This window comes from Bos indicus x Bos taurus, chromosome 22, assembly GCF_003369695.1.
Source record: "Bos indicus x Bos taurus breed Angus x Brahman F1 hybrid chromosome 22, Bos_hybrid_MaternalHap_v2.0, whole genome shotgun sequence".
Taxonomy (NCBI): domain Eukaryota; kingdom Metazoa; phylum Chordata; class Mammalia; order Artiodactyla; family Bovidae; genus Bos; species Bos indicus x Bos taurus.
Window position 1 is genome coordinate 46794278 of NC_040097.1, and position 24785 is coordinate 46819062.

At 42.5% G+C, this 24785-nt stretch overlaps 1 protein-coding gene across 4 annotated transcripts in view; it reads left to right on the forward strand.

Moving 5' to 3' along the window:
* ULK4 (unc-51 like kinase 4) overlaps positions 1-24785 on the forward strand; it is a 519962-nt gene that overhangs the window by 338134 nt on the left and 157043 nt on the right. For all 4 annotated transcript variants that reach the window (XM_027522707.1, XM_027522705.1, XM_027522704.1 and 1 more), the window contains one exon: positions 20598-20764. In XM_027522707.1, the coding sequence (XP_027378508.1) occupies positions 20598-20764 (167 nt within the window). The remainder of the gene's footprint in view (positions 1-20597; positions 20765-24785) is intronic.

Consider the following 24785-nt stretch of genomic DNA (forward strand, 5'->3'; position numbering starts at 1 on the left):
AGTTTGTATACAATTACACACACACACACACACACACACACACACACACAGAGAACTGAATCATTTTGCTCACACAAAATTGTATACAAACGTGAACGAACAATTTTGTGTTAGTTTCAGGTATAGAGCAAAATGATTCAGTTCTGTGTATGTGTGTGTATATTGTGTATATACATATGTATTTATTCTTTTAAAGATTCTTTTCCATTATAAGTTGTTGTAAGATATTAAATATAGTTCCCTGTGCTATACAGTAGGTCCTTGTTGTTTCCCAACAGAATTTTTAATGAAAATTGTGAGTGTAGGCATCCTCTTGTTCCTGACCTGAATCCACATATCTCTACTGCTGACTGGGCAGTGATCAGATCCTATCTGAACATAGACTTCTGACTCACAACCTCTGCACCGTCCAGTCTCAAATGCCGAACCACCACCTCCATATCCCAAATCAGTCAGGATTTAACTTCCTTAATTTTCCTCCCTGCTTCCATCTCAGGAGTAGTCATAGAAAGCCAAATATCCTCCCCCAAACAATAACAAGGGACCTTGCCACCCCCAGCCTCCCCATGCCAACAACGTCCAATCAGTGCACTCGCAAAGCCTTCCTGTCTTTTCATTATAAAGCTTTCCCTGACAAAGAGTTCATCTCAAAAATATACAAGCAGCTCCTACAGCTCAGTTCCAGAAAAATAAGCGACCCGATCAAAAAATGGGCCAAAGAACTAAGCAGACATTTCTCCAAAGAAGACATACAAATGGCTAACAAAGACATGAAAAGATGCTCAGCATCACTTATTATCAGAGAAATGCAAATTAAAACCACAATGAGGTACCATCTCACGCCAGTCAGAATGGCTGCTATCAAAAAGCCTACAAACAATAAATGCTGGAGAGGGTGTGGAAGAATTGGAACCTTCTTACACGGTGGGAATGCAGACTAGTACAGCCACTATGGAGAACCATGTAGAGATTCCTTAAAAAGCTGGAAATAGAACTGCCATACGACCCAGTAATCCCACTGCTGGATATCATATCTGGGAAACCAGAATTGAAAGAGACACGTGTACCCCAGTGTTCATCACAGCACTGTTTATAACAGCCAGGACATGGAAGCAACCTAGATGTCCATCAGCAGACGAATGGATAAGAAAGCTGTGGTACATATACACAGTGGAATATTACTCAGCCATTAAAAAGAATACATTTGAATCAGTTCTAATGAGGTGGATGAATTGGAGCCTATTATACAGAGTGAAGTAAGTCAGAAAAACATCAATACAGTATATTAATGCATATATATGGAATTTAGAAAGATGGTAACGACAACCCTATATGTGAGATAGCAAAAGAGACGTAGATGTAAAGAACAGACTGTTGGACTCTGTGGGAGAAGGTGAGGGTAGGATGATTTGAGAGAATAGCATTGAAACATGCATATTAACATATGTGAAATAGATCGCCAGTCCAGGTTTGATGCATGAGACACAGGACTCAGGGCTGGTGCACTGGCATGACCCTGAGAGATGAGATAGGGAGGGAGGTAGGAGGGAGGGTCAGGATGGGGAACACATGTACACCCATGGCTTATTCATGTGAATGTATGGCAAAACCACCACAATATTGTAAAGTAATTAGCCTCCAATTAAAATTAAAAAAAAAAAAGAAACTTTAAAAAAAAATAAGCTTTTCCTCTCCCCTGCCTGTCTTTGCGTCTTTGCCAAATGCAACTGATGGTTGCTGACTCCTTTGCTTTAGCGGGTTCTGAATAGCCTCTGCTTGTTCTCATTGGGGTGGTATTTGTTTATTCCCACACACTGCTAAGTACATCTTTTATTAATGGGTTTTCTAATGATTAATCAGCTCTGAATTTCTAGAATGAATCCTTCATCACTCGATTTTATTGTAATGTCAGTTACTCAACACATGTTTGTTGAGTGCCAAGTATGAACCAGGGACTGTGTGAGGCTTAAGTGAGAGGGGAATAGCCCAAATGGATGTCTCCTGCTCCTGGAGAATATATGGGCTAGTAGGGAAGACAGACTCCTCATCAGATAGGTACACGCCTTGATTGTGGGGAGAAGGAGAAAAACGCTTCAGGAAACTGAAAAGGAGTGGGTGGGGAGGAAACCCAGAAGAGTGGGGTGTCCTATAAACCAAGAAGAAAGCAGCTTTTTCAAAAGATCATTTGTGTCAAGAGCCATGAAGAGGTCAAGTGCAAGGGGGTAAAGAATGAGTAGTGTGTTCTATTTCTAACCAGTCTTTCTCATATATTTTTTTCCTATGGTTATTTCTTCCAGCCTCATCTTTTACATTCGTATTTGAGTCTTTACAAGTTCTCTTATATCTTGAATTGATTTCCAACATGACTTCAGATTTTTCAGAAATGTGATATATAAAAGCTGCATATCAGATTCTTCCCTAATGTTTATTTTCTCCACCAGAAAATGGAAAATGAAATGCATTCCCTACTGATTATTGTCGTTTACTTGACAGCACTGGTGCTGAATGCATAATATTGCTCTGCATCTCTGCACCGTCAGCTAGAATGGGCTGGCTCTGTGAGTGGCACCTGTTAATTAACTAATGTGGAAAGATGTCACTGATGTGGAAGACTGTCATGGGATAATAGACCTGCTATATACAGATGCTGAAATAACTTTCACAAAATAAGATTTTAATGAAGCAAATTGATTTTCAAGGCAGAGTGTCTTGGTGCCATGGCGATTTTCTCTCCCTTCTTTTTGTTTACTTATGCTATAGCCCTTTCTGTTTCTCTGTGGGAGAGATTCAACTTGGTATGTAAAACCCTCCCCATTAACTTTATCTTATATCTGTTCCTTTTGAAATAAATCTGGGTGTGTTTTTTTTTTTTGCATTCATCTATTAGACTGAATAGTTGTATTTTCCTCTTTTTCCCTTTCCAGTCATTTCAGTTATGGAATAGCATTCTTTCATAGTAGTAGTGCAGACCATGCGACCAGATGGCCTTGGCAGAGGCACCTCATCTTTCTCATCCTCAGCTTCATCATCTGTGAAATGGGGCTGTTAAGGAGCTTTTTGGTTAGATAACGTTTAAAGCACTAAGAACAGTACCTGGCACATGACTAAGAGCCATATAGGTTTTTGCTGTTTTTACTGTTTCTCTGGCTAGTTCTAATATCTAAATGTTAGTGTAGAGTTTTGATGTATTGATTTACTTACTGTACTAATAGTCACAGTTTGTTATCACGAGTCTTTACTGTAATGTATGAAAATAATTTTTCATGTAGAGTTTTAATAGGTTTAGAGAAAAACAATATTCATTTGCTACATTTGTGACTAATGATTACAAAGTATCAGAGCTAACAGAAACTTCACATGTCACCTAGTGCTCCTTCGTCATCATTTTCTAATAAGGAAATTAAGGCCCGGTGAGAAGGAGTGGGTTGAGCACAGTCACTCTGTTAAATTCTGGAGGGCTGAGACCGGGATGCACGTCTCCAGGCTTCCAGTCAGTTGTGCTTTTTCTGCTATTACTTGAATGATAAGAGTTTTGCTCTCCATTTTTGACCAACCACAAATGAACCAGTTCATGAGCTTTCCCCCACGGAACGATGTACAGAATATAGAATATCTCTAATGTTCTCAAATTGGGTTCTCTGACATTTTGGTCTGTTGATGTGAGCTCAAAAGGGCATCTCATTGGTAGGCACAGTGGCTGAGGGCCTCTTGGTAAAGATGACAGACTAGCCAAGAGAAAGGAACTTTTGTTCCCTCTGGGTATTGGTTTCTTGTTGCCATAGTAACAAAGCTGCGGATTTTATGTCCTACAACAAGACAAAAACGTATTCTCTTACAGTTCTGGAGGCCAGAAGTCTAAAGTCATCTCTTGGCAGGGCTTTCCTCCTTCTGGAGGCTTCTGTTTCCCTCCCTTGAAAACCCAAGCTGAAGAGCTGCTGGAAGCTGCTGCATTCCTTGGCTTGTGGCCGCTCCCTCGTATCACTCCAGCCTCTCACTGCTGTTGTCACGTATCCTACTACTAGCTCCCATCTCCCTCCTGCCTCTTATGAAAACCGTTATGATTATGTTGGACCTGCTTGGATAATCCAGGATAATCTCCCCATCATGAGATCCTTAACTTAATCATGTCTACATAGTCCCTTTTGCCATTATAAGGTAACATTCACAGTTTGCAGGATTAGGGCATGGGTGTCTTTGGGGAGGGGGGGTATTGTTTCTCCTACCACATTTTCAGAATACCATCAAAATAAGAGTCAAATCTGTTAATTTATTAACTCCAGGGGAAATCAGAAGTTTCCCAGAAAAGGAAAAATAATCATAGTTTTCTTTATGATTTATTTAGGAATAATGTTTACAGTCATAGCAGTGTAATCACAGAACATAATTTGATTAAAAGTAAGAGATAGGGACTTTTCTGGTGGTCCAGTGGCTAAGGCTCTGCACTCCCAATGCAGGCGGCCCAGGTTCAATCCCTGGTCAGGGAACTAGATGCCACATGCTTCAACTAAGAGATACCACATGTTGATAAATAAATAAATAATTTTTTATAAAAAAGTAAGAGATAATCATAGAGAGGGGAATTTTGTGCCTGTGAGGTGGGGGTGGGGAAAGACAGCTGCATTTATTTCATCACTGCATGGCAGGAAGTCATCAGATAATGTCTAAATTTTAAAAAATGCAAGTGTGTTATTTAGTAAGACAGAGATAAATAATAAAATGATCAAGTAAAAACAAAGCTAGTTGCCTCTGGGGAGAGAAGGATGACCTGGGAGTACAATGAGACTCTGATGAAAATAAAACTAAATAAATTGAAAGAAAGGGAAGCAGGACAGTGATAATGCATGGAGTCAAGAAAAGATGTTTTTGAACATCAAAAACCAGAGATCAAATTGCCAACATTCATTGGTTCATAGAAAAAGCAAGAGAGTTCCAGGAAAAACATCTACTTCTGCTTTGTTGACTATGCTAAAGCCTTTGTGTGGGTCACAGTAAACTGTGGAAAATTCTGAAAGAGATGGGAATACCAGTCCACCTTACCTGCCTCCTGAGAAATCTGTATGCAGGGCAAGAAACAACAGTTAGAAATGGACATGGAACAACGGACTGTTTCCAGATTGGGAAAGGAGTATGTAAAGGCTGTATATTGTCACCCTGTTTATTTAACTCACATGCAGAGTACATCATGTGAAATGCCAGGCTGGATATAGCGCAAACTGGAATCAAGATTCCCAAGAGAAATATCAATAACCTCAGATATGCAGATGACACCACCCTTATGGCAGAAAGTGAAGAAGAACTGAAGAGCCTCTTGATGAAAGTGAAAGAGGAGAGTGAAAAAGTTGGCTTGAAACTCAACATTCAAACAATGAAGATAATGGCATCTGGTCCTATCACTTCATGGCAAATAGGTGGAGAAACAATGGAAACAGTGACAGATTTTATTTCCTGTCTCCAGGATAAGTGCAGGTGATGACTGTAGCCATGAAATTAAAAGACGCTTGATCCTTGAAAGAAAAGCTTTGACAAACCTACAGAGCATATGAAAAAGCAGAGACATTACTTTACAGAGAAAGGTCTGTCCAGTCAAAGCTGTGGTTTTTCCCGTAGTCGTGTATGGATGTGAGAGTTGAACTACAAAGACAGCTAAGCCCTGAAGAACTGATGCTTTTGGAGTGTGATGTTGGAGGAGACTCTTGAGAGTCCCTTGGACTGCAAGAAGATCCAACCAGTCCACCCTAATGGAAATCAGTCCTGAATGTTCATTGGGAAGACTGATGCTGAAGCTGAAACTCCAATACTTTGGCCACCTGATGCGAAGAACTGACTCAGGAAAAGATCCTGATCCTGGGAAGCATTGAAGGCAGGAGGAGAAGGCGACAACAGAGGATGAGATAGTTGGATGGCATCACAGACTCGATGGACATGAGTTTTAGCAAGCTCCAGGAGTTGGTAATGGACAGGGAAGCCTGGCATGCTGCAGTTCACGGGGTCGCAAAGAGTTGGACACGACTGAGCAACTGAACTGAGTAATGTGAAGGTTGACAATCGCAAGACTTCTAATGTATCCCATTAAAAGAAGACTTAAAAAGTCCCAGTCACTGTATTGGTTAGGACTCTTAACAGAGTATCAGAAACAACTCAAACTAGCCACAGGAAGAGTGAGAGGTCTGCAGGTGCGAGGGTGAGTGATGGAACTCAAGGCAAATCGTTCCTGGGCCCCAGAAACAGCTGGAGGAACCAGGGGCCCACAGGTGGCCCCGGAAGCCGTTCTCCTCCCAGTTTCTCTTTTCTGCCCATCGTTTTCCTTTCCTTTCTTGCTGTGGCCCTGCATCCTCGGTCCCTGAGATGATCCATCACCACTGCTATTCTCCTGTTTCAGATGTTAAAGTGTGTTCCCCGAGAGATGAAGGTCTCTCCTTCCTTGCCCTGCCTCTAGAGCTCCAGGGGAAGAACACAGCGCCGGGACACAGTCACCTTGTGCAGAGTGCACAGCAGCCAGGCGATAGCCAAACTTCTCAGCTTCTCCTGCTTGGGATTGACTTTATTATGGAATTTTATTTTAAAAATGAGATGCTGTCTGCATATTCTATTTAATAGAACAGGTTAGCACTTTGTATAATGTGGGGAGATGTCTCTGGTAGATTCTTCAGTGAAAAGCAACAGAATCTATTCCATGCATGTATGTATGTGTGTGTTTATAATTTCACATGCCTAGAAAGACTCTATAACAAGCTGTTAAGGAACATGAGTTTTGAGGAAATGGAATGTTTGGGAAGTTTTAATCATCTATGTCATACATTTTATGTACAAATACATATAGTTGTATTATTTGAATACTTACAGAGTATAAGAAAAACAAGAAAAATGTTAATTTGTCCGTAATGAGTATATATTGCTTTTATAATAACAAAACCAATGGCAGAAACCTGTGCCACTTTGGATTGCCTATAGGATAAAATCTAGGGTCTCCTGCCTTGGAAATCTGACTACAGCTTCTTTTTCACAGGCTCTATATTCTAGCCTCACATAATCTCTTGACTATGGCATGTTCAAATCGCAACTGGAAATCTTTCTTGTCTTTCTTGGCTAAAACTAGTGAGGTCCTCCTCCTCCCTCCTGCCTGTCCAAACCCTGCTGTCTTCCCAAGGTCACTTCCCATCCCTCCTTCCCTATAAATGCTTGCCCCATCCTTCCATTGATCCTTGCTCTCTAACTGGTAGCTACAAGCTAGTGTTTTATTCTCTCATGTGTTTCACATGTGGTTATCTTTTTTTCCCCTGTTATAAAATGATTTTATTAAATTGAATTGGACATACTGTAGATCAAATAATATTTTCCAAAGATAACAATTATGAACTTTAAATCTCGACATAAAATTAGTAGCTTCAAAACTGTTAGTCATATTTTCCAGAAACAGCGTGATAAAATAATTCTACTCTGTAGAAATACAAAAGTCTTGGACTAGCTGTAAACTTGAAAATCACATATGGATGTCTTTTTAATGGGCCTTGAAGGGAAGGAACTTTTTTTTTTTTTGAGTTTTTTCCCCTCATTGTCTGGCACAATGAAATTTACATCACAAGTGCTCCAAGTACTGCAAATGACCCAGTGTTTGATTGACTGATGCATGTCACTCTTACCAGCTCGGAGATGGATGGCAGGGGAAGGAATCTTCTGGGCCCTCAAGAGCATATCTCTGGCTTAGGGTCCCACTCATAAAAGCCCCTCCATAATTCTGCAAATGCTGTGTTGTTATTGGAGCCAAATTAGACAAAGCTCTCAGGCTTTGCAGGAGGACCTTAGATCTCCCCACTCCCTCCCTGCTCCTCCATCCCACTCTCTTCCAACGCTTTCCTGGGTCTTGGAGCTGAATGATCCATTGTTCTTTTCCCATTAATTTCCTGATAAAACTTGGAAACTTTCTGCCCCTCTGAGTTAATAAAAGTTACTATTAGTATTAGTCATAAATGATATTGTATGATACGTTTCAGGGATGAAGTTGGCATCCACTTCTGTATATTCTCACATTCCGAAATTGCTCCAGGTGTACTTGCTTAAATTAATCTAAGCTCTTTTAGCTGTCTCTGAGTAATCAAAATTCTCATGTGCCTCAGTGCATAAATCCCTTAAGTGTGTTAAACTTCTCCTTTCAGTAGTTTTTATAATTGAGTTCGTTCTGCCCAAAACTTTTACCTCTCAAGTATGCAACTAGACCCTCATTTTTGGCCACACAGAAAAATAGGTTTACCTGTTGCTGAAATTCAGCATCTCTGTTTAAATCAGAAAAGCACATTGTAGCCCATGAGACAGGTGGCCAGAATAAATCAGAAACTTCAGTTCAGTTCAGTCACTCAGTTGTGTCCGACTCTTTGCGACCCCATGAATTGCGTACGCCAGGCCTCCCTGTCCATCAGCATCTCCCGGAGTTCACTCAGACTCACGTCCATCGAGTCAGTGATGCCATCCCACCATCTCATCCTTTGTCATCCCCTTTTCCTCCTGCCCCCAATCCCTCCCAGCATCAGAGTCTTTTCCAAAGAGTCAACTCTTCGCATGAGGTGGCCAAAGTATTGGAGTTTCAGCTTTAACATCATTCCTTCCAAAGAACACCCAGGGCTGATCTCCTTTAGAATGGACTGGTTGGATCTCTTTGCAGTCCAAGGGACTCTCAAGAGTCTTCTCCAACACCACAGTTCAAAAGCATCAATTCTTTGGCGCTCAGCTTTCTTCACAGTCCAACTCTCGCATCCATACGTGACCACTGGAAAAACAATAGCCTTGACTAAATGGACCTTTGTTGGCAAAGTAATGTCTCTGCTTTTGAATATGCTATCTAGGTTGGTCATAACTTTCCTTCCAAGGAGTAAGCATCTTTTAATTTCATGGTTGCAGTCACCATTTGCAGTGATTTTGGAGCCCCCCAAAATAAATTCTGACACTGTTTCCACTGTTTCCCCATCTATTTCCCATGAAGTGATGAGACCACATGCCATGATCTTCGAATCAGAAACTTGGAACAGTTCAACTCAGTCTTGTTTATCTGGGGAACTAAGTGATTCTATTGCTAATCACAGGAGGATCTAGGGATCACTGTGGACTCAGGGGAACTGGAGTGAGTTTTGTTTTTAAGATAGACTCTATAATATATAGAGTTTTCATAGGAAAGTAGTTCAAAATGAATGCCCTGACTAGAGTCCCTTCAGGTTTTCAGAAGAAAAAATGTCGTTTAAACATTAGTGTCCATCACGTTTGAGAGGTCCCAGCCTGTGAGGTACTTTGCATTTCAAGTTCAGTGAGGTAGTAATTTCAGAGCACAGGATTATGAATTGGCTAGTTGTCCTCATGAAGCAAGATGTTTCAGTATCCCTTTCCTGACTGGAGAAAGCCAGACTCCCAGGGGCCCTCAGTGTTTGGAGTGACTGGTGTGGGGTGAGGGCTTAAGGTGAGAGTGGACTCCAAAGGTGAACGTGGACCAAAGCTCCCGGATGGAGGAGTCAGAATTGAGAGGGCCAACGCAGGGGGAGGATGGAGGCCGGGACCAGGCGTTGGACTGGCCCTGGGCCCAGTGTGGACCCCCAGGGCCTCTTAGGAAGCCCCTCTGCCAGCCTGTGTAGGCACATTGGACAAAGATTCACAGACTGGAATAACAGAGGCAAAGGCCAACTCTGAGATGGCTCAGCCATTCTTAACCTCAGAAAAGTTTGGACATATTTTCCTCTGGGGCTATTTCTGTGTGTGGGTGGCAGCTCCTTCACTTTGGCCTAGAACCTGCCGTTCACAGACATCTCCGTTTATCCTTCATTGTGTTCAGAACGACATCACCACTTTCACCCTCAATGTTTAAAAGAAGACTTTTAACTCAGCTGACGTGGTGTGACTCTGGTGGTTTTGGTGGTTAAGCATTGGTCAACTTGGGAAAAACGCAACCCTTTCCCCACATTGAATTGCACAGATGTTTTTATACTCCTCTTCCAGATTGTCTATTCAGGTTGACTCTGATGGACCCTAGTGGAAATGACCTCATGTTTGTTTGATGTAAATGTGGGATTATCTGCAAGGAAGCCTCTATCTGGGGAGGTTACCCTTGGATTTAGAGTGTTGTTTTCAAATCATTAATGATAGAAAGGAAAAGTACTTTCAAAAGCTTGGAATTTCAAAGTGTACTCTCACATTTGTTCTCTGCTCCAACAGATTTTGAGAAAGTAATAGTATAATAAGGACAAAATGACCTTGGCTGGAGTGACCAAAGTTGGAAGCAGCTCATGCATGTTAATATCTCTGGAACATTAAATACTTGGAAAGAACTTATGGGGATGGCTCCTTTAGAGATCTGCTTATAATTCAGTTCAGTTGCTCAGTCGTGTCCAACTCTATGACCCCATGGACTGCAGCACGCCAGGCTTTCCTGTCCATCACCAACTCCCAGAGCCTGCTCAAACTCATATCTATCGAGTTGGTGATGCCGTCCAACCATCTCATCCTCTGTCATCCCCTTCTCCTCCCACCTTCAATCTTTCCCAGCATCAGGGTCTTTTCCAGTGAGTCAGTTCTTCGCATCAGGTGGCCAAAGTATTGGAGCTTCAGGACTGATTTCCTTTAGGATTGACTGGTTGGATCTCCTTGCAGTCCAAGGGACTCTCGAGTCTTCTCCAAAACCACAGTTTAGAAGCATCAGTTCTCCAGCACTCAGCTTTCTTTATAGTCCAGCTCTCACATCCATATATGACTACTAGAAAAACCATAGCTTTGACTAGATGGACCTTTGTTGGCAAAGTAGTGTCTCTGCTTTTTAATATGCTGTCTAGGTTGGTCATAGCTTTTCTTCCAAGGAGCAATTGTCTTTTAATTTCATGGCTGCGGTCACCATCTGCAGTGATTTTGGAGCCCAGAAAAATAAAGTCTGTCACTGTTTCCATTGTTTCCCCATCTATTTGCCATGAAGTGATGGGACCAGATGCCTTAATGCAGAATAATTCTTGGATTCTTTTTTTAAAGAGTTGGTTATGATCCATGTGAAATAGTTCTTGCATTTTTTATCTTAATTTTTATTTCTTTCAGAGATGTTGGGATGGAATGTTAAGATGTCATCTGGCCAGAGGACTGGGAAATGATAGAACGCTATCCTCAGTGTCTTTGTACAGGATCTCCAAGGGAGATGATAGGCGGGCAAGGCACAGAAACCTTGCTGTTAGCCCTGCCTACACTAGGTCTACCTGCTGCTCGAGAAACAGAGCTGACTGCAAGAAACAGAGTTGTCTGTGAGAAACAGTTGACTATGGCTTTCCCTGTATATTTGCCTCTGTGTTGAAATTTCACTCTTGGATCTTAACCCCTTCATGCAGGAGTACCTTCTCTTCCTTGCACGGAGATGGAAGCCATCTAGCCTGAGGGGGATGGCAGGGGATACAGCAGGGGCCTGTGCATTTGCCCCAGGAGGTCTGAAGCAGAGCTGACCTAAGCCAGAGGTGGTGGTGGTTCTTGTTTAGTCACTAGGTCGTGTCCAACTCTTTGCAACCCCATGGACTGCAGTATGCCAGGCTTCCCTGTCCTTCTGTCTGCCAGAGTTTGTTCAGACTCATGTCCATTGAGTTAATGATGCCATCCAACCATCTCATCGTCTGCTGCCCCTTCATCCTCTTGCCCTGTCTTTCCCAGCATCAGGGTCTTTTCCAATGGGTCAGTTCTTTGCACCAGTTGGCCAGAGTGCTGAAGCTGAAGCTTCAGCATCAGTCCTTCCAATGAATTTTCAGGGTTGATTTCTTTTAGGATTGATTGGTTTAATCTTGCAGTCCAAGGGACTCTCAAGAGTTTTCTCCAGAACCACAGTTGGAAGGCATCAATTCATTGGTGCTCAGCCTTCTTTATGGTCCAACTCTCACATCCTTATATGACTACTGGAAAAATCATAGCTTTGACTATATGGACCTTTGTCAACAAAGTGATGTCTCTCATATGCTGTTTAGGTTTGTCATAAGTGTATCTCTGTCTGGGGCCTGAGTGAAAAGGAGAGGAAACCCCCTCCCAAGACAACAACAAAAGGCATGGCTAGGCCACTCCCAGGGGCTCAGGCCTCCGCCTCCACTGTATTGTCCTCAGCCTTCTTGGGAGGGAGGTAGACGAGAGAGTCAAACCCATGTGCCTGCTGATGGTGGTTCCCACCTCATTCTGGAGAACACAACTCTGGCAGTGTCCTGGGACTTCCATCTCTTTGGAGGCAGGGGATCTTTCTCTTGACTGGGGAGAAGGAAAGTGGAGACATAGGGAATGTCACTTTCCTTTCCTTTCCTTCCCTTCACCACCTCCTTAGATGTATTCCTTCACTTTAGGAACATGTGTCCTGTGTGAGGTCGTTCACAGCGCTCTGCTAACAGTCTTATCCTTGGGTCCCGTGGGTCAGGCTTGGGGACTCAGGGGCTCCCTCCTCGGCCCTCACAGTGGTTGGGCAACTGGCGTGGTCAGCTTCATGCAAATCTAAGTCTACACTCCCCTTCCTTCCAAGAAACTCTATTTCCTAACTCCCTCTATGGGGAAATTCTGGATAGAATGGAAGCAAATATGTCAAAACCTATGTGGTATGTGGGGAGATGTAACACGAAAGCTTTGGCAACTTGAAGTCTGACTTCAGGGCATGGGACCCTACGGACTTTACCAACAAGTCATCAGGGACCTGGAAATGAGCCAATCGGTGAACTTTTCTCAGGCTTCGATCTGTGTCAACTCTACAGCCTTGACACCGTTTTCCTGATTGACTCTCCTCATTCATTGATACCTGTGGCCTTACGTTATCGTGGTTCTTTTTCTGTTATGCTGGCACCTTTGCCTCATTTCTCCTATGAATCCCTTTCCTGTCTAGGGTCTTCTCACCCTTGGAAACTTCCCACCCTCTCCGGTCATCTTCCACCTCTCTTTTTCCAGTCTGACTTCTACCCAGTTTCTGTGCCCTCATTTCAACTACCTTTGGACTCTGGCATCTGGACGTTATCTCAAAATTCGAAAACTAACTTATTGTTCCTAGAAAACTCACTTGCTCACTTCTGGTGAGTCTGGTTTTTCTCTTTCCGGAGCCTTTTGGCCACACTTCACTGTTGCCACAAAGTCACAAATCACACTTGTTAACTCACGTTTCTTCCTCCTCCTTGTTTCCCAGCACACCAGCACGTGGTCATGGCCAAATTGCAAAGGCCTCCTCTTTGACTTTCTGGTCTCAGTTCCCCACTGGCTGCTCCCGGAGGCTCCGTGGTATTTATAAAAGTCCGTGGACCTCAAGAGTTAAAATATATGCAGGTCCAGATCACTTGATGACTTCTGCTTACTTGGTGACCTTGAACTGCTTACTTAAATGCCGTGAGATTTTGCTTTCCCTTATACAAAGTGGAGATAACAGCATCTGGATAAAAAGCTCTCCTGAAGCTCTTAGAGAATTCAGATGAAATGTGACATGTAAAAAGCCCGGTAAAGGCCCAGTGCCAGGCAGAGAGCTGGTGCTCAGTTAAACACTGCTCTCATCCCGGTGGGGCCACACCCGCTGCTTCCCTTGACTTCCTCCACCCTGCCCAGTTTATCCCAATCACTTTTATTTTTAGCTGTGTTAACTAGAGCCTGTTACACAGAGTGAAGCAAGTCAAAAAGAGAAAAACAGATATTGTGTATCAATGCACATATACATGTGCTTTGTCGCTCAGTCGTGTCTGACTCTTTGCAACCTAGTAGTCTGTAGCCCACCAGGCTTCCCTGTCCATGGGGATCCTTCATGCAGGAGTACTGGAGTGGGGTGCCAGGCCCTTCTCCAGGGGATCTTCCCAACCCAGGGATCAAACCCAGGTCTCCCGCATTGCAGGTGGCTTCTTTACCATCTGAGCCACCAGGGAGGGAAGCCCATGCACATATATGGATCTAGGAAAGTGGTATATTGATGAATCTTCCGTGGGATAGGAATAGAAACACAGATGCGCAGAATGGACTTGTGGACATAGCAGGGGAAAGAGAGGGTAAGAGAGTAGCTTTGATGTATACACACACCACCATGTGTAAAGGGGACAGTGAAGGGGAGCTGCTGTAGAACACAGGGAGCTCAGAACAGTGCTCTGTGATGGCCCAGAGGGGTGGGATGTGGGTGGGTAGAGGGAGGCTTAAGACAGAAGGGACACATGTATACTTAAAGCTGACTCACGTTGTTGTACAGCAGAAGCCAATACAGGCAGTTATCCTCCAATTCAAAATAGATGTTAAAAACCTTCAGGTATGGTTTATATACAGTGAAACAAACATTTATACCATATATATTATATATATCATATATATGCATTTCTAGAAATGCATACATTTCTGTAGCCAACACCTCATTAAAGTACAGAACATTACTGTCACCTTAGAAAGTTCTGTCCTGCCCCTCCCTCAGAAGCACCTGCTATTCTCTTTTCAATCAATATAGATGAGTTTTCCTTGAAACGTATTCTTACAACTGAATTTATACACCTCACTTGTTTCTGGTGTCTGTCTCTTGGCCCCATTTGTTTTTTGAGATTCAGCCATGTTGTGGGATTCAGTGGCCCATTCCTTTTTATTGCTGAGGAGTACTCCATTGTATGAATGGATCTGTTTGTTTATCTGTTCTCCTGTTGGTGGACAGCTGGGCTATTTCCATCGTGGGGCTATTTTGACTACAGGTCTAATGAGTCTTTTTGTGAATATATGTTTTCATTTTACTTGGATAAACCCCTAAGAGTAGAATTGCTAGATAATATGGTAAAAAAATAAAAAATTTGTTTTTTTAAAAAAACTGTTAACTGTTTCCCATTAGCCATGCCTGTGAGTTCTGGTCATTCTGCACTCACACCACCATTTAGTGTTGTCGGGTTTTGTTTTGTTTTGTTTTTCATTCTAATTATTTCTGTTTGTGTGGTGGTATCTCACTGTGACTTTCATTTTCATTTTCCAGATGACTAACGGTGTTGAACACTTTTCATGTGCTTTTTGACATTATCTTTTGTAAACTAAGTGTTCGAGGCTATTACCCATTTTAAAAATTGGATATTTCAGTTTTTTATTATTGAGTTTAGGAATTGTTTATATGTTCTGAATATAAGTTCTTAGATATGTAATTTATAAATTTTTCTCCTAGTCTTTGGCTTGTCTTTTTCTTAACTCTAGTGGTAAAGAATCGCCCTCCCAATTCAGAAGACAGAAAATGCAGGTTTCATCCCTGAGTTGGGAAGATCCCCTGGAGGAGGGCATGGCAACTCACTCCAGTAGTCCTGTGTAGAGGATCTCGTGGACAGAGGAGCCTGGTGGGCTAAGGTCCATAGCATTGCAAAGAGTTGGACACAACTGAAGCGACTTAGCATGCATTTCTTAATAGTGTCTCTTAATTTGCACAAGTTTTAATTTTTTATGCAGTGTAATTTATCCACTTTCAAATGATGAAAGGACTTTTTGAGTCCTAAAAAATCTTGCCTACCTCTTAGTTATGAAGATCTTCTATTTTCTTCTGAAACTTTAAAAATTTTAGCTTTTATGTTTAGATTTGAGGTTTGCCTGAGATTAATTTTTGAATGTGAAATAGTGATCAAGCACCTTTTTTTCTCTCAAACAGATCTATTCTCTTTGATTGAAAATATTTCATTTTTCTAAAGAATTCCCTTATTGAAAATCATTTAACCTCATAGATGAGGGTCCATTTCTGGAATCTGAAATTGGAAATATCTGCATGAACTCATTATTTTTTTCTCTGTCTAAAAGGTGTATACTTATCTCTGTCCACTTAATCAGTGGCCCAGTAGCAATGAGTGTTTCTCTCAGACCGTGGTCTCTGAATACCCTTCTCATTAAAAGAAACCAGGATTCCTTGGAGAAGTAGCTAATGCCCAGTCTTAGGCAGTAATTCATAAGTTGAACTTGGGACATATTATCTTAGCAGAAGGTAGGACACTTTAAAGGGCTCTCAGTGACCAAAGATGGAACAAGTTTACCATAAAAGAATGATGATTGAAATCAATTAATATTCATAAGATATGTTATTTAAAAATCTATTACATTCACAATGATGCTCCATAGTGAACTGATTAGTAACTTCAGTAATCTCTAGCCACTTTGCTCACATTTGGAACCTCCAAACACCCCAAAATAACTTCTGGAAACAGGCTGTGCTTAGTCGCTCAATTGTGTCCGACTCTTTGCAGTCCCATGGACTGCAGCCCACCAAGTTCCTCTGTCCTTGGGGATTCTCCAGGCAAGAATACTGGAGTGGGTTGCCATTGCCTAAACAGACAGATGATAACAAAGAAACATTTATCAAACATCTACCTTGCTCTTCCTTTACAAATCACATTTTATGATATCCAAATCAGTTAACGAAGCTTCTTTACAGAAGAAAACCAGCTAAAAAAATAAAGAAGGATTGATCAGTTCAGTTCAGTTCAGTCGCTCAGTCATGTCCGACTCTTTGCGACCCCATGAATCGCAGCACGCCAGGCCTACCTGTCCATCACCAACTCCTGGAGTTCACTCAGACTCACGTCCATCGAGTCAGTGATGCCATCCAGCCATCTCATCCTCTGTCGTCCCCTTCTCCTCCTGCCCCCAATCCCTCCCAGCATCAGTCTTTTCCAATGAGTCAACTCTTCCCATGAGGTGGCCAAAGTACTGGAGTTTCAGCTTCAGCATCATTCTGTCCAGAGAAATCCCAGGGCTGATCGCCTTCAGAATGGACTGGTTGGATCTCCTTGCAATCCAAGGGACTCTCAAGAGTCTTCTCCAACACCACAGTTCAAAAGCATCAATTCTTCGGCTCTCAGCCTTCTTCACAGTCCAACTCTCACATCCATACATGACCACAGGAAAAACCATAGCCTTGACTAGACAGACCTTTGTTGGCAAACTAATGTCTCTGCTTTTGAATATGCTATTTAGGTTGGTCATAACTTTCCTTCCAAGGAGTAAGCGTCTTTTAATTTCATGGCTGCAGTCACCATCTGCAGTGATTTTGGAGCCCAGAAAACTAAAGTCTGACACTGTTTCCACTGTTTCCCCATCTATTTCCCGTGAAATGATGGGACCAGATGCCATGATCTTCGTTTTCTGAATGTTGAGCTTTAAGCCCACTTTTTCACTCTCCACTTTCACTTTCATCAAGAGGCTTTTGAGTTCCTCTTCACTTTCTGCCATAAGGGTGGTGTCATCTGCATATCTGAGGTTATTGATATTTCTCCCGGCAATCTTGATTCCAGCTTGTGTTTCTTCCAGTCCAGCGTTTCTCATGATGTACTCTGCATATAAGTTAAATAAACAGGGTGACAATATACAGCCTTGACGTACTCCTTTTCCTATTTGGAACCAGTCTGTTCCATGTCCAGTTCTAACTGTTGCTTCCTGACCTGCATACAGATTTCTCAAGAGGCAGGTCAGGTGCTCTGGTATTCCCATCTCTTTCAGAATTTTCCACAGTTTATTGTGATCCACACAGTCAAAGGCTTTGGCATAGTCAATAAAGCAGAAATAGATGTTTTTCTGGAACTCTCTTGCTTTTTTGATGATCCAGTGGATGTTGGCAATTTGATCTCTGGTTCCTCTGCCTTTTCTAAAACCAGCTTGAACATCAGGAAGTTCACGGTTCACGTATTGCTGAAGGCTGGCTTGGAGAATTTTGAGCGTTACTTTACTAGTGTGTGAGATGAGTGCAATTGTGCGGTAGTTTGAGCATTCTTTGGCATTGCCTTTCTTTGGGATTGGAATGAAAACTGACCTTTTCCAGTCCTGTGGCCACTGCTGAGTTTTCCAAATTTGCTGGAATATTGAGTGCAGCACTTGAACAGCATCATCTTTCAGGACTGATAGAATTTGAAAATTCTGTATTGCCATGTCTAATGAAATAATGGGACTGGATATTGGACATTAGTAGATAATATTTGATGGGGAAGTTTATACTGCATGGCTTGGGCTAACAATCCCAGAACACCTAGGTCAATTTTAACATTATTAAGGGTGGAACAGACAGACAGTGTATCCCTCCAGATAGAATGCTACAGGGAATACAGAATGCCCAGCTCCAAGTATTATTGCCTAAATAATCAAACCTGAAGTAAGTCTAGTCTCTGGGTCTAATTACCAGTTTACAGGAAATGCACGGTTACAGGAGCAGCATTACAAGAACATCTATAGGAAAAATATCCTCATTTCTCCAACAAATAAATGGCATGAAAAATTGAAGGTGGGGAAAGGACTATTAGAGGTTGAAGGAGACTTAAGACAATGGCAAACTGTTGATAATTATTGAAGAGCGTAATAAGCATTCATTTTTCTAAAATTTCTCATGGCTTTCTTTGTTTCCATAGTTCAAACAAGAAAAATGTGAGTTTTCATCTTCAGTGAAAGTTCTGTGAAGAGCACTGACTGAGATAGGCCTCTTACATCATATCAATGGGCTTTGCTGGCATTATCACGGTTGTGAAGAAATATTTAGGTCATACTTCATTTCTAATCTCATATGAGCACCTTCCATGACAGGAGGTGACTTCTGTGTTTGTAGTCAGAGCTTGGTGTTTGTTGTCTTTTTTCCTTCACACAATAAGCTGGAGAGTGCAGCCCAGTAGGGATTTGATTGCATTCATTGTTTGCACTCCTTCCTTGAAGATGGAATGAAACTCAGGGAGAGCACAGTTGTTCATCATCTGTTTCGTCTGAGTCAGGCAGCACGCTGATGGGTATCCGACAGTCAGTGCCTCCTTCTGACGGGCTGTGTCCTTCTCTGCTGTTCACATCGCCGGGTTCCCTGCTCCTCTGACCATCAGCATGCTGTGTCATGGAGATTGGGAACTCCACAAAGGAAGACATCTTCTCCTGCAGCGTGTGTTTACTGAATACTGAACTGAACTCTCTTAAAAAACCTTTGTACTTTGTATTTGAGTAGTCCCGATTAACAGACAATGGTGTGATAGTTTCTGGTGAACAATGAAGGGACTCAGGCATACATATACATGTATCCATTCTCCCCCAAAACCCCGCTCCCATCCGGGCTGCCACATTACATTGAGCAGAGCTCCCTGTGCTACACTGTAGGTCCTCCTTGGTTATCCATTTTAAATATAGGAGCATGTACATATCCATCCCAAACTCCCAAACTATCCCTTCCCCCAGTCTTTCTCCTCACCCCATCCCAGCAACCTCTTTGTAAAGCCCTTCTACTCTCCCTGCAGCTCACAAACGCCAAGAGCTGATTCATAGCCTGCCCTTGAGCAATGCCTTGTAACTCACTGGAGAATGCCTGCCAGTGTGATGCACATGTCTTAACGATTGCTCTTCTTTACCATGTGTCTTTGATGAGTTGTACTATCAAACCTTGTCTTTCAGTAGAGAAATTTTGCTATTAATTCATTAGCAGATTCCTTTCCCTTCAAATATATTTATTTTCAACTTTGTGACTGTGCCAGTTTTCACCACAAGGAGTACAACCTTGATTGATGCCCTGTAATTTTGGTTTCTCTCTGCCTTTAGTGACAGAATTAATTGCTTTGTAGTCTAATTACTTTGCACTTGTCTAGGAAAACCAGCTTGGCTTACTGGAAATGACAGTGTGCAGTGTTTGCTAAAGATAGCAGAGCTTGGACGGCTATGCTTGGCAGAGCTTCCGTCCAGTTGATCATCTGAGAAGTAGGGACAAATGGATTGCAGGTCCAATAAATGATTGCACGTCCAATAAATAAATGGATTGCAGGTCCAGCTTACAACACATGTCATATTTCCTTACCCAGTTTTCTTCCCAGTTTGCTTGTATAGAATAGCTATATTTGAAGATTCACTTTTTCTAGAACGTTCAGACGATGACAATCTCTTCAGACGGAAGGACCCCCTCACCATTTCAATTTATGACATTTCATGTTGTCTTTTCATCACTTTTGCATCTGAATCATTTGGGGAATTCAAAGTGTAATTTTACATAACAAAAATAATACAGAACACCAGCTTAAATGTATTTGTTGTAACAAGTACATCAAACTAAAAGTTGATGAAGACGAACCACACGGTAAATACGAAGTTTGCAGAGACAAAATGATAGAACCTGGCAATTTCTCAATTTCACATGGCTTGAAATCATTATGTTACATTTCATAATTTTTAGAATGCATGTGGAAAAAAGCACTTCATTGCTTTATCTTCTTGAGGTGACCCAGTTATTTGTCAATCCTGATAGATCCTCAGCCTCACCTGTGTCACCGAGCCATCCCATGAAGAACTGTGCCTTTAAACAGAACCTGGGGAGAGGATGTTCACACCCAACACGTTTTCTTCCAGTGTCAGCGACTCTTCTGTCCCTGTAGGATAGTGTTTTTCAAAGTGTAATTCGGGGGACCCTCCCATCAGAATCACCTGGGGTGCTTTTTAGCAAGTATATTCCTAGGCCTCAGGCTCCTAGGCAGTCTCTCTGGGAGTGGGGGCTGGGGACCTGCATTTTCAAAACCTTTCCCAGGTGTGTCTACAACAGATATAGTTGAGGGACTGTTCAGAGTTTATGGAATACATGTGCCTGTTCTGTTGGCTTCATGTGGCACGTTATTCTTATGTTCTATGATGACAGTTTTGCCCTTCTCCTGTTTTACTCTCAGGACTGGTCCGTCACATCTGCAGCCTGTTCACTGAGACTGCCACACTGTGTTTGGATGCGGACAACAAAAGCAACAACGAAACTGCAGCCGCTTTGCTCTTCTCCCTGCTGGACATTCTGCACGGCATGCTGACCTACACCTCCGGGGTCGTGCGGCTGGCTCTGCAGGTAGAGGACCCCTTCCCCTGCCTTTCCAACAGCCCTGCCCCACGTCCCACATGCTCATCATTCTCTTTTCTCTCATCGTCCTCTAATGCGTCTTTCGGTTTGAAAAAGAGCATATGATTTGACAGTCATCTTTGGGTGATCAATGTCAGACAGCTAATTTGAATATGAAAAGACGCAGGAGGGGCCAAAGACAAGACTTATTGAGCACTTACTAGGGAACTGCCAGCAACTCAAGAGGTCATTCTCATTGTGGGGTTGGCCATGCACTATGCAGTCTTCGCTGTCCGGAGATGGTGCTCCCACCACCTCCAGCAGTACGAGTTAGCTAGTGAGGAGTAGTGGATTGAGTTATCAGGCATGCACACACATGCACATACGTGTAATATGAATATATGTGCACACACACACACACATGTGCATACATGTACCTCGCACTTACTTTCTCTTATGACCAATAATGTGAAATTGCAAGATGCTTTTGAGGACTAGAGGTGTGTATTTAGTGGCCATGGAAAAGTCAAGTTGCCCCAGACTGTAACCTGGCATTGTGGTCTGAGACAGGAAGGGTGTATGAGTTCATCAGGTACTTTCTTGGCCAAGTGTTAGCTCTCACCACATGCCTGTCTCCTTTCATGCTTTCTCTAAACAGCTGAGTCAGCTGATACTTAGGCCACATGTTAGGACACGGCCAATAGGAATTCATTGTTGTATTTGGAGTCCCAGTTAAGTCGCAAGTGCTGTGTGTCACGGTAGCATACCAGCCTGGATAGATGCAGAAGCTAAGGTTGGAAGCAGACCATTCTGATACCTTGCCAAGAGTCATAGTAGCAAGAGCCAAGAATGAGTCCCTCAACCCTGGTTTAGTCTCTCTTATTCATCATTATGGTAAATGGCGTGTTGTGTCCACAGTGAAGCTGGTGAAGTATTTAACTTGTTTCATGTGGCTTAATGAATAATTCCAAGAGCCCCTCAGCAAAGATGATAGTAAGTTTTAACCCAAACCTGTAAAGCCAGTAGATGAAATTGGCCTTTGAACTACCTGCTTGTTTTTATTTGCTCATCTGTAATTGCTCTAAATGAACAGTAAAGCATGGCTAAGTACTCACGGAATCCTGAATTATGGATTTCTCTTAGTTTTCCCTCTTTTTTCTAATAAGTGTCTCATCAGAGAGCATCATTTCTTGTTTCAGTTTCCACAATGGTAGCTTTATGTAATTCTTCAAGGTGTAGATGTCTCTCAGAGGATACTCTGATGGTATCAATCTGTAAGAGATTGTGGATAAAAAGGATCAGACATTTAAAAAAATTTTTTGAATTCTAGAACAATAGAAATCATTTATTTCAAGTCATCAGGTAGACATTCAAGGGTGTTTAAAACTCCTTAATGCAAATTATTTTCTAATTTTCTTTTTTCAATTTGCTAGTATACCAATACATCACTGTTTCTTTTTCTTTTTTTTTTTTTAGCACCAGTCTATGTTTTATTGCTGTCATTGTTCTAAGTCTTTCCCTGTAATAGCTGCCATGTATTGCTTTTGACCTTGACGACCGACTTTGATCTCCATGGTACCTGGTGTCTGTCTGAAAGTGGTAGACTCCTTGAAATTGAATTAGGGAAAGAATTGGGTAAAGAAATGGAATTGGCATCAAAGACAGACACATCCTTCTATAATACTGAGCTGTAGGTTCTTTCGAAGCCTAAGTCACCTCTTCCATCTGTAAACATGCTCCACACATGGGATTCTTCTGCATTCAAAACCCGTTTCTACTCTTAACACTAACCTCTTAAAACTAGAACTTGACTGTTGTCAGTGTTTAAAATGATAATGCTACTGCTAAGTCACTTCAGTCGTGTCCGACTCTGTGCGACCCCATAGATGGCAGCCCACCAGGCTCCCCCGTCCCTTGGATTCTCCAGGCAAGAATACTGGAGTGGGTTGCCATTTCCTTCTCCAATGCATGAAAGTGAAAAGTGAAAGTGAAGTCGCTCAGTCATGTCCGACTCTTAGCGACCCCGTGGACTGCAGCCTACCAGGCTCCTCCATCCATGGGATTTTCCAGGCAAGAGTACTGGAGTGGGGTGCCATTGCCTTCTCCGATTTTGAGGCACCTATCTCCTTTTCAGGGAGGAGAAGGATATGACATAGGCATGTGTACCAGGGAGGTGAGGAGTTGGGAGGGAGGTGTCAGAATGTCTCTTAGGAGCCCAGACTCTGCCCCCAGCTTGCCTTGAGGAGTACTATGCCAAAGATACAGAAGCAGAGACAAATATGTGTGCCCAGCTCACCGGGGTGGGGTGGGGTGGGGTGGGGTGGGGGGGCGTCCCATGGGCTTTGCAGGTGAGAATACCTTGGATTCAGATCCCAGCCACACCACTTTCACCTGTGAGATGCTGGGCATATTATTTCACCTGAGTGTCAGTTTCCTCATCTGTAAAGCATACATGGTGCCAACTACTCAGCAAGGGACTTAAATGAGAGAACACAAGATATGTAAATATAAAGGACATATTTATTGCCAGGAGAAATATCAATAACCTCAGATACACAGACAACACCACCCTTAAGGCAGAAAGTGAAGAACTAAAGAGCCTCTTGATGAAAGTGAAAGAGGAGAGTAAAAAAGTTGGCTTAAAACTCAACATTCAGAAAACTAAGATCATGGTATCTAGTCCCCTCACTTCATGGCAAATAGGCAGGGAAACAATGGTGATAGTGAGAGACTTTTTTTTCTTGGGCTCCAAATTCACTGCAGATGGTGACTGCAGCCATGAAATTAAAAGACGCTTGCTCCTTGGAAGAAAAGCTATGACCAACCTAGACAGCATATTAAAAACAGAGATGTTACTTTGCAGACAAAGGTCCATCTAGTCAAAGCTATGGTTTTTCCAGTAGTCATGTATGGATGTGAGAGTTGGACTATAAAGAAGTTGAGCGCGGATTCATTTTGATATTTGGCAAAACTAATACAATTATGTAAAGTTAAAAAAAAAAAAAAGTTGAGCGCTGAAGATTGATGCTTTTGAAGTGTGGTGTCAGAGAAGACACTTGAGAGTCCCTTGGACTGCAAGGAGATGCAACCAGTCCATCCTAAAGGAAATCAGTCCTGAATATTCATTGGAAGGACTGATGCTGAAGCTGAAACTCCAATACTTTGGCCACCTGATGTGAAGAACTGATTCATTGGAAAAGACCCTGATCCTGGGAAAAACTGAAGACAGGAGGAGAAGGGGACAACAGAGGATGAGATGGTTGAATGGCATCACCAACTCGATGGACATGAGTTTGAACAGTCTCTGAGAGTTGATGATGGACAGGGAAGCCTGGTATGCTGCAGTTCACGCGGTCACAGAGTCGGACACGACTGAGCGACTGAACTGAACTGAAAGTACATATACTTGGCCCAGGGAAAGTAAGCCATGATTGGTCGCTATGTTATTAATAGCAACAAGAGGGAAGACACTCACCTCCCCTTCCTGTTTACAGAGGGTTCGTGGGGGCTGTGATATTCTCATGTCTGTGTCCTAACATTAGGGAAGGACTCAGTTTGTATTTATGGAGTAAACCAACTCCTAGCAGGCTTATGAGGTATTAATGTATGGTTTTATTTTGCATTTGTGAGCCTAGCCCAGGGCTTGGCCCCTGTGATCTTGGCACAGGCATCAAGAGAGGAAGGTTGTTGAGTGTCAGGGAGGTTCATTTTGGTAAGACCATCAGCATGCAGATAGTGGAGCAAATCATCACCTTGAACCGTGTCCAGGGTCCTGCAGAGGGAAAGGGGGTGCAGGGAACTCACCAAGTTTGGGGGTTAAGGAAGGAAAATATTCAGTACCAAAATCCAGGTCACCTGACTTCCCAATCTGGCTCTTGTCTGTCATTTCTGGAGTGATGGGAGAAACTTCACGCATTACTTGAGAGGAGGGTGATTAAACTGGTTTCCATTAGTAGATGTGTCAGTGTTGCCCTAAGACTGAAATGTGGCCCCTGAGTCCTCCTTCATCTCACACTCAAGTGAAGGCTGT